The 14,396-nt window shown below is 40.2% G+C and overlaps 1 protein-coding gene across 1 annotated transcript in view; it reads right to left on the bottom strand.

Moving 5' to 3' along the window:
* FOCAD (focadhesin) overlaps positions 1–14,396 on the bottom strand; it is a 2,336,882-nt gene that overhangs the window by 214,489 nt on the left and 2,107,997 nt on the right. Inside the window, exon 41 of the mRNA XM_044060381.1 lies at positions 8,730–8,819. Within this exon, the coding sequence (XP_043916316.1) occupies positions 8,730–8,819 (90 nt within the window). The remainder of the gene's footprint in view (positions 1–8,729; positions 8,820–14,396) is intronic.

The raw sequence follows: 14,396 nt of genomic DNA, 5'->3' as shown, positions 1-14,396 counted from the left end.
GGTACAGACTGGCTGTATCCAGGACTCTTTGTAAGCTTCTGAGCCCCCCAAGCCTTTCTGTGTTGGAGGGAAACCTTCTAGCTTATCAGTGGGAGTGGTAAGCATTAGGTAGCCTATCTACCACAAGAGGAGTGTCTTCTGGCCCAGAAATTTTAGCTCCTGGCCGTTTGGGCAGTTTTTCCCACCTCTTTCAACTTTCTGGTTTAAAAGCCGCACTTGCGCTTGTTTCCCACCTGTCCTGTTACTAGCCTAGTCCAGATACAGCGTTGCTGTATCCAGGACTGTTGGTAAGCTTCTGAGACCCGCAAGCCTTTCTGTGTTGGAGGGAAGCCTTCTAGCTTATCAGTGGGAGTGGTAAGCACTAGGTAGCCTATCTACCACAAGAGGAGTGGTTCTGGCCAGGAAATTGTAGATTTTTGGCCGTTTGGGCAGTTTTTTTTTTCCATCTCTCTCAACTTTCTGGTTTTAAAACCCGTGTTTGTGCTTGATCTCCACCTTTCTCGCAACTAGTCTAGTTCAAGTACAGATTTGCTGTATCCAGGACTATTTGTAAGCTTCTGAGCCCCCAAGCCCTTGTGTTGGAGTGCAGCCTTCTAGCTTATCAGTGGGAGTGGTAAGTACTAGGTAGCATGTCTACCACAAGAGGAGTGGTTCTTGGCCCAGGAATTGTAGTTTATTGACCATTCGGGAAGTTGTCCATCTCTTTCAAATTTCTGGTTTAAAAGACCACATCTGTGCTTGTTTCCCATCTTTCCTGTAACTAACCTACTGGAAAGCACAAAAAAGCCTTAAACTGATATAAGTCTTCTAGCTTAAAAGAGAGACTTTGGAGTGATTATCAGTTTTCTGTATTTTCTTGCTGTACTTAACTGTTTTCCACCTAAACGCTGATTTTCCAGCACTTATTGCGATTTAAAAACTTGTTTTTTTCACATATTGTACTTATTTGACTGCCTGCACTTTTAAAAAGTTGTTTTTGTTTAAACAAATTGTTTAACTGTTGTAGGCTACACACTAAAGTGAGATAGCCTTTTCTGATCACTTGTAGTCGTTTAAAGCTGTTTTAAGTGTACTTTTTACTGTTTTTGCCTTATCTTTTAAAAAAATATAAATAAATAAATTTCTTGTTTCCCGCATTTCTAAGCTAGTATAGTCCAGTTTTCAGGCTAGTGCAGAATTCAGGGCTGTGTTACAATTTTCTGAGTTGCCCATACCTTACTTGGATAGAGGGAAGTTTCTCTGTTCACCTGTGAGAGAGGGGAACTTTCTGCAGCCATCTGTCCCTGGAGGAGTGGTTCCAGCCCAGAAGTTAGTAGTTTAAAAAACACGTTGCATGGTTTTGGGTGCTGGGCAGCACCGGTTAGCCAGGGTTAAATTATTCCTGGCTCCACTACGTCTCCTCTTCAGTTTTTCACTTGAAACTACTCTAACTCTCAACCTAAGCACTCAAAAAGCATCCTACAGTCCAGCACTTGCTCAGACCTAATAGCAAGCCCTAATATACCCAGACACTTGACTGCCCAGCAGGGCAAGGCTCTTTATCCACCCCTCACCAACCAAGCGACTAAGCAGCTCACCCTACTATTCAGGCATGACCAAAGGGCAACTTCAGGTGTACTCTCCAGTCCAGCTGCTGAATCTGGGTATCCAGAGGCAATGTTACAACTGCCTCATGTACACAGTCAGCCCTCTCCTCCTACCACAAAACACTAACATATGTGAGAGGTGTAATTATACAGCCAAACTGGACGCTAAAGTATCTCCACCCAAGACTGGAACAGATAGTCATGAGGAGAAGGTTAACACTTGCACCACACCTCCAGCCTCACAAAGACCTACTAAACCAGCACTAGCAAAAAGATGCACATAAATACACAAAATCATACTCGGAAGCTCTAAATAAAAACCTGCAAAAGCATCAGAGAGCTCCAAAGCAGACACCCACAAAACCTGCACCTCCCGTCACAAACCAGACAACACACAACACACAAAATCAATGTGCTGCACAATCACAGCCCTTAAGGCGAAATAACATACCTAACACACTAGTAATAGGTGACTCAACAGTCAGGCACACTAGGCTGGACAAGGAGAAGGTTACTGTTAGCTGTCTGTCGGGAGCCAGAATCCGCCACATAACACAAGCACTCAGGTCACTTCAGAACAAGTACAAATATGACTCTGTCATTGTTCATGTTGGTGTGAACGACCTGAGCTGTACCTCCCTGGACTACATGAAAAGAGACGTGGAAGAGCTCTCTGATCATGTAGCCTAGGCGGGTATGACCCTGACCCTGAGTAGCATCCTGCCCTTACCAAGAATGATACCTCAGTATAAAGAAAAAATGATCAATTTCAACAATTGGATAAGTTTCTGGTGTCATTCAAAGGGGATCCAGTGTCTGTCAGCCTGGGATGACATGCTCGACAAGCCGCATTGCTTTGCAAGAGACGGCTTGCACCTGTCACCCCTTGGCTTTCGAATACTGGCCAAGGCTCTTGCTGCCCCCATAATGCCTTTTTTAGGCAAGACTCAAAATTCAAACCCACCTCTGTAAACAGCACAAGTAAAAACCTGAGGGTTATGCTACTCAACGCCAGGAGTTTAAATCTCAAAATGCATGCGCTCGAATCACTCTACAACTCATACCACACATTTCGGCCACAGAACACAGACTGAAACACAAAAGGAGGGGGTGTATCCATATTCATCAAGAACACCCACACCTCCAGGTTAGTGGCGCAGCATGATACCTCTGAGATCATCCATGTGCAACTAACATTGGGCAAATCTGCAATGCAAATTGTGGCCTGCTACAGATCACCCCCCATGACCCAGGACCACCACTCCGCCTTTCTGGAGACACTTGGAAACATGAAGGTCCTACCGAACACCCTGATCTTGGGAGATTTCAATTACCCTACCATTAACTGGGAAAAACTACTTGAGTACAAACTCCCAGGCTCAGCGCTTCCTGGAATTTATCAACTCAAATGCCCTGGATCAGCTGGTAAACTCCCCTACCACAGGCCACAACATATTGGACCTGGTCATGACCAACATGGGCCATACCGGAGGTCAACCTGTCATTGGTTAGATCAAACCATAAACTAATCACCCTGGATGTCCACACCCCACCACCACCCCCAACGAAGGAAACCACAGTGAAAAACTTTTCTAAAGCAAACTTCACCTTACTTAAGTCAGAGATGGTAAGTTTCACAGCCCCCACGCTAAAGGATAACACTGCCCAAGATGCAGAATCCTTTACAATTGCACTCTATGAGCACCTACAAGGATGCATGGATCGTGCCATCCCTAGCAAAACCAAGACTCATTCCCCTAAGAGAAGGAAACCAGTCTGGTGGACCCCTGCCATAAAGAGGTTATAGAACAAAAGGAGGAAAGTAGTTCAGAAAAAAAGTAAATCCCAAGAAGGAAAGACATCCCTGATCAGTATCAGTAAGAAACTAAGGTCCCTCATAAAATCATCCAAGGCTAACTTCGAAAGAAAAATAGCCAAGGACTCAAAAGATAACCACAAAGCCTTCTTTAGCTATGTCAAAAATCTAAGTGGCAACTCGCGGATATGCTCTGAGATTGTGCAAAATAGCACAAAATATAATGAACCTGCTGATATTGCCAACATACTGGCAGATAGATTCAGTGCAAACTTCACCTCCCTCTCACCTTCAAAAGGGCCTACAACAATACCGGAAAAGTGTAGTGTCCCGGAAATCACAAAAGCACAGGTGAAAACAGCCCTTTCAAAAGCCAAAAACACAGCATCAATGGGGCCAGATGGTGTCCCTGGCTGTGTCTTGCACAAACTACAGAACGAACTAACCCCCCACCTAAACACGCTGTTCAACCTCAGCCTCTCCACAGGCTACATGCCCACATAATGGCAGACAGCAATGGTTATTCCGCTCCACAAAGGAGGAGCCACAACTGACCCTGGTAACTATCGCCCCATAAGCCTGACTAGCCTGGTCTGCAAGGCTATGGAGCACATCATCATGGAACTCATTAAAAAAGACATTGGGAACCTCCAAACACTTGACCCGACCCAGTTTGGCTTTGTTAAAGGCATATCATGTCTACTAAACCTGGTTGACTTCTTCGAGACAGTTACCAAGGCCATAGACGAGGGAAAGGTGGTTCACACAGCCTACCTTGATCTCGCCACGGCGTTTGACACCATCCCTTACTCGGGTATTATAGAAAAACTCACCAGCCTGAACATAAACCCCTACGTCACAAGATGGGTTGCCAACTGGCTTACAGACAGAACTCACACAATAAGAATAGCGGGCTCCAGGTCTGACTTTAAACCAGTCACAAGTGGTGTCCCGCAAGGCTCAGTTCTGGGACCCCTACTGTTCGGCATATATTTCTCAGAAGTACAGGCAAACACAGGAGGACTATGGCTAACCAAGTTTGCTGATGACTGCAAACTGGGAGCAATAACTGACTCTCCGGCTGACACGGACATCCTCCAAAAAGGCCTTACTGAGACAAACACCTGGTGTTAAAGTCATGGCCTCAAGCTAAATGCCAAAAAATTCATAGTCATCCCATTTGGAAAAAACAAAACACCCATGAATTACCACATAGGCAGCAGCCCCCTTAATATGGAAGAGGTAATAAGAGAACTGGGGACCCAGGTAGATAGTAATCTCTCCTTTGACAATCATATTGCCAAAGTAGTTAAGAAATCCTTCTATGTGGCCCATCTAATTACTAAGGGGTTCGCATCTAGAAATAAGAGGTTATAGTGCCCCTCTACTTGTCACTCATCAGACCCATCATAGAGTACAATGCCCCATTTGGGATGTACCTCACAAGACACTTCCATCAGCTTGAAAGACCACAAAAGCATCTCACCAAGAGGATTACTGGCCTCAAACATATGTCCTATGCAGCCCGATTGAAAAAACTCCGGCTGTACTCAATGGCATATCGCTTACTCAGAGGTGATCTCTGCCTGACTTACAAAGCCATGTCCAACTCAGAACTGATGGACATGCTCCACCTAAAGAAATCCAAGTCACTGCGAGACACGCGTTCTAGTGAGCTAAACCTCGCCACAACAATAAATAGAACATACTGGAGGGATAGATTCCTGTCACAGAGACTCCCCATGCTTTGGAACAAAATTCCTAACTAAATTAGGCACAGACCCTCACTAACACTCTTCAAGAGAAGCCTTGACGAATGGATGGGTAACAAAGTACACCCCTGGGATCACTTCATTGGCTCTGCTTGACAGAGGCTCAGTTAATTAATCAATGGGGCGGCGAAAGCCGACACACTCTGGCTAGGCTTATAAACTCCCTCGGGCAGATAGCCTATTACCTACCTATGAACCTATAGGTAACCTTGTCAGCTTTCTAAAGGGAAAAGAGTGCCTAAGTGCATGTTCTCAGATAAACCAACCCAAACTTCTAAAACTCAAAAGCCCACTTTTCAGGACAAATCTGCCTCCATCTGAGATATTTTCTCATTCTCCCCTCAGTCAGGTTCCTGTCTCTCATGCTTTCCCTGTCTCTCTCTGAATGGCTACAGATTTCTTCAGACACTTGGGTTCTGTTCATTATTTGTCACGGTTATTGTATGGTAAGTACCCCCTCAGGTGTTCCTCAACCTCTTCTAGACCAACTATCTCCTTTTTCTGTGGTTCTGCAGGATTTTTTGGTTCAGGGTATCATCCAACCCATTCCAGAATCCTAAAGAAGAGCACGGTTTTATCACAGAAAAGGGATCATGGAGACCTGTCCTAAACCTCTTCTTTTTCAACACTTTTTTTCTAAAGATTCCCTCCTTCTGGATGCTTTCCCTCCAGACTCTGTTTCCTCTGTTACTTCCAAAGCCCTTTAAGGTTTTCCTAGACCTAAAGGATGCCTATCTTCATATTCCCATTCTCCCTCTCTTCAGGAAGTTTTTATGTTTCTTTTTCTCATTTTCAGTTCTCTGCATTGCCCTTTGGTCTTTCTATAGCACCCAAGACCAGATGCCTAGTCCCATCATTGCCACTTGTAGGCTTCGAGGAATCCAGATATTTCTGTAGCTGGATGCCTTTCTACTTCAGGTTCCCTCTCTACACAGGCATTTACAGTATCTGCTCTTCACCAGGATCCTTCTGCATAGTCTGGGATTAATCATCCATCTCAAAAAGTCAGTCCTGACCACAATTCAAGTCAAGACCACATTTTTCTGGGTTGCAGAATCAAAACCATTCCAATGTTGGCTTTCTTACTTCCCAGGACGTTCTGTCTCTGATCACCTACTTCCAGTCTCTACTTCCCCTTTCTCATTCCTGCAAGGGAATTTCTTGGGCATTTCTAAGAGCCTTAGGATTCATGCCATCTACCAGTCCTAGGTTTTCCTTTGCCAAGCTTCATATGAGGAAGTTCAATGGTACAAAGACAGTGTGACTCCTGCTTTGCCCCCTTTGGGGGTTTTGGTTCCCTTACTACCTCGTCTCAAACTCAAGTTTCATTGGTGGGTTTGACAGATCTCCCTCAATTCAGACCTGCCTTTTCAGACTCCTACCCCTAGTCATGAGCTGTTAACAGACACTGCTGATCTGGGTTGTGGAGCCTCTTCCAACAATCTGAAGGTTCAGGGTCTATGGCCCCTTCATCAAAGATCAGACCGTGTTAACCAGGATGCTTCCTAAATAACCTGAAACTAGATGTACGGGACCACTGGGATCACTATTTAACAATAGCCTCCAGACAGTCTTTGTGCCATGTGAATGGAAAATTGCAAATGTCATTTCTCTGCACAAAGGCAGGCAATCAATGGACCCTAGGAACTACAGACCTAGAAGTCTGAACAGTCTCATATGCAAAGCCATGGAAAGAATTAACAGGGAAATGATTAATAAGGACATAGAAAACCTTCACAGATTGGATTCAGTTTGGTTTTGGTAAGGGTAGAGACATTTATGAGAAGGTCACCAAGGTAATGGATAAAAGCAAATCAGTGCATACCGACTACCTTGACCTGGCTAAGGCATATGATACAATACCTCACACTCAGGCACTGTATACAAATTCATGCATATAAGCATAAATCTCTTATCTTATGCATTGGATAGCAAGCGGGCTCTCAGACTGGACACAAAGTTAGGATAAGAAAGACCACCTCCACAAAGATGCTGGTCACAAGCAGTGCCCCCTCAGGGCTCTGTGTTGGATCTGCTCCTTTTTCACACTTACATCTTGTAAGTCAAGACCAACGTGAAGGACCTCTGGCTGGACTAAGTCTGCAGATGACTGCAAACTAGGAGCAGTCATAGAATTTCCCCAAGACACTAACATCCTACAGGAAGGACTAACACAGACTGGTGTCAAAACCACAGATTAAAACTCAAAGCCAAAGATATCCAGGAAATGCATAATAGTACACTTCAGGAAGTCAGCTACCCTTAGAAGTTAATTAATTGATAATATACCCTTAACAGTAGAACCAGTAGTCAGGTCTTTGGTTAATATGTAGATGGTAACCTGGCTACCCAACCTAAAAGCAAGGGCATGTCATCTAGGTCCAAGAAAGACATTGTTCTACTCTATTCAGCCTCATCAGGCTCATTACTGAGTACAACATTCCTTTTGATATGCACCTGACCAGGCAAATGCAACTGGAACATCCATAGAGGTTCCACATAGAAAGAATACAGGGTGTAAACAGCATGTCCTATGAAGATCACCTTAAAGCTCTATCACTCTATTCTGTTACTTACAGACTACTGAAAGGTGATACCAGACATCCTTGGATCCCATTCTGTGGACCTTTTGTATATCTGCAAAAAAGCATCAGAATTACTTGTTCTAGAGAATTAAACTTTGTTTGTGACAAACAAGACACATTGGAGGGACAGCTATGTGTCTCAGAGAATTTCCTTTCTCAGGAACAGGCTTCCCAACAGTGTTTAGCAGAACTCTTCCCTAACCCTATTCAAAATAAAACCTACACCAGTGGATGGGAAATAAGAAATGCACCTTGGGTGTAGCGCCCATGTCTCTAATGGACAGAAACGGCCTGTAAATCTTTCCCTATCTTACATATACCCCTTAAAAAACATCTAAGGCACATAAACTTACAGGATACAATTGGGATGCTTGGCTAGGCTTATAAAGGCCCCAGTGGTTGTTAGCCTAGTATGCATCTATGAATGTATAAAATACAAATATCATCATGTTCAATCAGGCTGTTTCTGATGCAAGGCTAAGAACTGGAAAAGCTATCCCCTTCTCTTTGAGCATTTATCAGTGCTGACTACGCAAAAAAGTGATAAGAAGAAGAGAATTAACTTCCTAAGAAAATTACTGCTTTGTACAAGGCAACAATTGAGTGTTTCTTGTTAGTGAGGAAGAATTCATGCAGAAGAAAGATCTTGACTTACTGGCAATTTGTAATAATAAATACTTAACAATGGCCTGTAACTACTTAAAAGAAAACTTGAAGGCTGCAATTACTGCAAAAATGTGAGAAAAACATATGCCTTATATATGCCCAACTCAAGTAATATGTATCAAGTCATGATCTGATATTTGTTCTAAATGTCATTAATACATTTGTTCTTCACCCACTATAATCTATAATCTACACAAATGTATGGCAAAAAACATAATTAAATGTCATTAAGTGATGATCACAACTGTATGAAATAAATGTACACTAAGCCATTTAAGAGAATTTGTGCAAAAGAAGCTTTTACCTTGGAAACCACAGTTATCCGGTCAATTTCAGTATCCGATACCTCTGAAAGACATTTTGATATTTCAAAATAGAGTTCTGCTTCTTCTTGCTATGAAAAATATAAACAATTATAAATGCTCAGCTCAAGGAAACCGTATTATATTTTTTTTTTCTTAAAAACTCGTCTACTAATGACACCTATGGAAACTAGAGTATAAATGAGTGAGAATTTTATTATAACATTACCTTCAAAAGCCCATGGGGAAGGGTAGAGACTGGGGGGAGGGGTGAGAAAGAGTGAGATAGGGTGACAACGTGCTTCCACAGTACCTAAATCAAGAGAACATATAAACAACAATCTTTTATTCATCTTCAAAATGGCCTCAGTGCTCTTTATAGAGATCCATCAAGGTTTGTGTGCAATCAGAAAAAAAAATGCCAGGGAAATTTTCACCTAGCCTTTTATTGCAGTTTTCTTTCATTTTCTGCACACCTAAGGGAAGAGGTCATAGCCTCAGTTTCTTATGTTCTTCCCTAAAGGCTAAGAAATAAAATAATGTCATTAAATGCTTGCACTTCATTGCAGTAAATTTATGAAGTCGTCATGCAGTACTGATTAGGGAACAATTCTGAGTACACTAATAACTGACAGCTTCTGACCATATTTGTTAGTAAAAGTCCCTAAGATGAAATTCACACTGCTGCATAGGTTACATAGTTCATACATTCATTGCATGGTATGACCTGGAACTATATATTTAAAGACAGGACCACTGCAACTTGAAAACTCTTCTAGGCCATCATTCTTAAAAAGAACATCACTGTGCCTACACCTCCTGTTGCTTGAAAAGCAGCACTGCTTACAACTCTGTCCAGCTGGATGTACTTTTACAGAATTTTCCACAAACAGAACAGTTATGCAGAAATATAATGAAAGTGTACATATTCAGGAGTTGGTACCTCAAAATTCATCACTTCATATAACCAATGCCCTGTGAAACTGAGTTCCTTGTTTGCTAAAAATACTCTCGAACATCAGTTCATTAAGAACATTATCTGACAGAGACAACTTTCTTAAATGGACATTTGTGTGTACTAACTGGCATTAGAAGCAGCACCATATAATGGGCTTCCAATTAAAAATGGCTAGACTGTGACAGCACCAGGTTCACTCATAGACGAGCCCACCTCGAAGTAAATATAGAGACACACATAAGTTTAAGGACACACTGTGTGCGTGAATGAATGTATGCCATCAGTTTCACTGAATGTCACTTTGCTGAAAGCAAAAGCAGCATGGCAAATTCACTGAAGAGTCATTGCAGAGAACAAATAATTTGCATAAAGCCGTAATAATTTACAGGCGATCATTGTTGGTGGGGTATTTGTAGATCAGCAGTGCTTCACTCTGTGCGTGGTCTTTCCTCTACTCCTCTTGTTGTGCAAATGTGGTGTTACTAAATAAAAGAATGGGGGGCAAGACCCCAATATGAATTTGTGCAAGGGAGGTTGACCCACTGCAAAAACATTCTTTTCACATTCATTTATTTGCTATATTTGAAGTATTCAAGAAGTGTTATTCTACAAAGTTACTTTTTAATTTATTGAAATGACAGTTCACTATGGCTTTCTCTTTTAAAGTAACATTTAGTGAAATGATCTATAATCATATGCGCGCACAAACACACACACAAAATATATATATATATATATATATATATATATATATATATATATATATATATATATATATAAAACACACACAAACACACACACACACACACATATATGTAAGATATATATAGATATATACGTATATGGATCCCTATCAGTTGATCGAGGTTTCAGAAACTCGAAATTCAAAGGGTCGAGGTCATATGATCAAATTTTTGAAAACTAGAAGCTTCTGAATTGAGATCGCGGTACAGCAAGGACTGGGAAATTGAACCTTTTCTTCACCGTATACAATCTTGAAGCTAGTATATATAATTTGCAGGGGGTGTGGAGGGGTGCAGGTCGACTTGCTCCCCTGCATAAATGTGAAATAAAGTAGATTTTTGAGGTTCAGTTTTTTGGAAACGATCATATAGTCTCGTCCATATGAATTTCAAGTTTCTGAAAACTTGATCATCTGACATAGATCCATATATACTTGTGTGTGTGCATATGTATATATAGATATATATATATATATATATATATATATATATATATATATATATATATATATACACACACACATACATACATGTGTGTATATTTAGATTTACATATCTATATATATATATATATATATATATATATATATATATATATATATATATAAATAGACTAGCTATAGAGATGTATATGAGCTAGATAAGTTCATGTCATGTCATTGAAAGCTTATTTAATTGAAACTCAAATGGGTGAGCCCATTTGATCAAAAATTAATTTTAATGAAAATTCATTTGACTAAAAACTCATTTCATTGAAAATTTACATCACTGTTAATAGCTTTGCCTCCCCAACAATTCATTTATTTATTTTATTTATTGTATTTGTTTACCGGGAAGGTCCACTGTGCCAATGAGAGCCTATTTTCAGTGGAGGCCCGGAGAGAAAAGCTCCACATACAAATTAACAAGCTGATACACACACAAATGGAAATACAGCATACTAATACAATTACTTAAGAGCTATCAGGCAATACAGTAACCAATATGGACATAACTTTAAACACTCAGATTTGAAATACAAATGCATATCAAAGTTTACAGGTATTGTGCAGCAATCGGCTTGGATAAGAGTGGAAATGTTCCCATTGTTCAGGTATACATAAACCATTTTTGTTATGTACGTATTTATCAATAGTGAATGACTATATGCAAGAGTAAGCTGGGTAAGATTTTACCTCTCCTTGCTTATATATATTAAGTCCATGATCACACAGCCTTGGAGAAATGAAAAAAACACCAAACACAGTGATTCAGTACTGGAGTGGAAACAATTATCTGCAAATCTGTGGGTACAACATGATGCTGACCACTCCAGTACATACATATTCTGCTAGACTCACTTCCCTAATAACTCCTATGATAAGAAGTGACCGCATCAGATACTTTCTATAAACCTGTACACCTTTCAATTAAATGAGTTTTTAGTCACACAAATTTTCGATGAAACGGGCTCAAACATTTGAGCATCTGAGTTTCAATTACAGTAAAATTACATGGAACCATATATATATATATATATATATATATATATATATATATATATATATATATATATATATATATATATATATACATACATATACACATGTACACAAAAAAACTAAATATAACTACATATGCATAGACAAACACATATTAATACATATGATAGTCTAATTTTATAAAACTGTTTTAATAAAATGAATGCAGTAGTACAGTAATCTGAGACAAACTTGAAAGAAAATAATAATACAGAAAGTACAAATAAAAGGTTAGTCTGTGGAAGAATATCATGCAGTAGAAATGGTACACATGCACGCACCAGTTTTTCATCTCTTCAAAGAGGAAATTAATAGCCTGGCTGTGTCAGACAGAGAGATGGAGCCCTTACTGCAGCCCAGACAACCAGAGATCAAAGTGCAGCCATTGCACTGGAAGATCCAATGAGGGAGGGAAGGCATGAAGGGCATAGCCCATCTGCCTCTCCTAGGGGACCAGCAGGGTTTCTGTGCATGCAATGGGCATAGGGCAGTGCAATCACCCTAGTAAAGTCAAAGGGAGGGCACTGTTTGCTCTGCATGGACAAAAACAAGACTGCTTGTAGGTGAAATGCATCTTGTGGAAGTGATAAGATGCCTTCCACACACAGCTCACTGAATGCCCCTCCCGACTGCCTTGTCAGGTGTGAGCTTTTTAGGCCAGTAAGACAAAACAGAAAAAAATCTCAAACCACTCCTAATCACTGCCTTAATACAATCTAAATTGTCTCTGACCCAGTAAAGAGAATGAAGTGACTGAGAGACCAGGAGAGGATTTGATGATCAACAATCAGTGGTAACAAAAATTGCAATTAAAAAAAAAAGATATGTAGAATGAGCAATGCTTGCAACTTGTTTTCTACAGTGTTATTTGTCAATGGACTTCATACACTCAAACATTCCTCGTAAAGGAAAGTGAATCACACACATCATCTTTATTAATGGGATTTAGGGCCATGAAAAATCGCACATTTGCTTTGTAAGCCAGAATACTTGCACAATGCAATCAACAAACATTAAACACTAAAACTGCAAAGATGTAAGAAGTATTATCCAGGTGTTCTCATTTCACCTAGACTTTAACACCCTCCTTTGGGACAAAAATGCCATACTCAACCTCTGATGCAAGTCTATGAAGATATACCAGCTGAAGGACAGTATGGAGAATTTTATTTTATTTTTAAGCAATGTTTCTCTTACAAACATCCGATAAATAATCTGATGATGACGTCTCTTGAAAGTACAAACAGTGATAATCACTACTTCATAGAACTGATGCCAGTTTAACGAATATCAACAATGATTTGTCTTTGTGAGCCAGTTTTAGCAGAAGTGGGTAAAGGCTGGTCTTACTGCTGATTAGGTGGCAATCATCACTATTTTATCTATCTGTATAGCTAGACACCTGTTGTTTTTTTGAAGTGGGCATGAACACCGACTCCCACAGAGCATTTGCAGTTTCAACTAGGGGTTATAAACTGAGAGAGCAACCACACATAATGTAACACTAAGCACATAATACAGTAACCTGTAACAATACTTTTCGATTGAGCAATGAGCAAGCTGACTTATGCAACATTTTAATGTACAATATATACATAATACAAAAGATATAAAAAAAATTGAAAGTGTGAGGGGTGTGGAGAAGAAGGTTCGGGCATGGAGTGAAGTCGATTAGCCATAATGGATACAGAATCAGGAAAAGGAATTGGGAGCAGGGATAAGAAGGAATGGAGTGGCGCCATTTATAAAGTCTTAACTTTAAGCTTATAGTCTGTTCTATAAATTATCTACATTACAGCCATCCCTTTCCACTGAAATGGCTGAGCAGAATCAGCTGCACAATTTACTGCACAAAAGCATGTTACTTAATTCACAGCACACTGCAATACAGCAGTATGTACCACTTATATAATACTATTATTTTTTGTTTATTTTATAGCAACTGCTGCAGGACAAATCTGCATTTTAATATTTATAACAAGCTCTTTTTAACTTATATCCAGTCTGGGAATGAAGTTAACCTGTTTTTCAGTGGTGGGTTAAACTTAATTATATTTTCCCATGACTTAAGAGTATGTTTAGCCAAACAGATTTTTTTATATATTATTTTTAGAAACCATGCACAATACAGAATAACATCCATCTACCCTCCCACATGTTCATCTGTCCAGTCATCCCTTAAACCACTTGCCCTGGTGAAGGATTGGTTGTAATAAGCTAAAAAAAGGGCAGATCAAACTTCTCTATCACTGGCAAGCTTCCAGCTCATCCTGTAGGATTCCTAAGCATTCCCATGCAAGTGAAGAAATATACACGGAAACTCACACACCTTCAGCTGAATACTATACAACTGGGAGTCTGTGCCAGCAGAAGAAAAAAGAAGTTTTGTACTTACCATAACGTTCCATGTGAGTTGTTCATCTCGCCTTCATTCTTTACTGATGGGTT

This window comes from Protopterus annectens, chromosome 2.part0, assembly GCF_019279795.1.
Source record: "Protopterus annectens isolate FY-2018-M chromosome 2.part0, PAN1.0, whole genome shotgun sequence".
NCBI lineage: Eukaryota > Metazoa > Chordata > Ceratodontiformes > Protopteridae > Protopterus > Protopterus annectens.
Note: the sequence above shows the minus strand (reverse complement) of the source record. Positions and strands in the feature narration are given on the sequence as shown.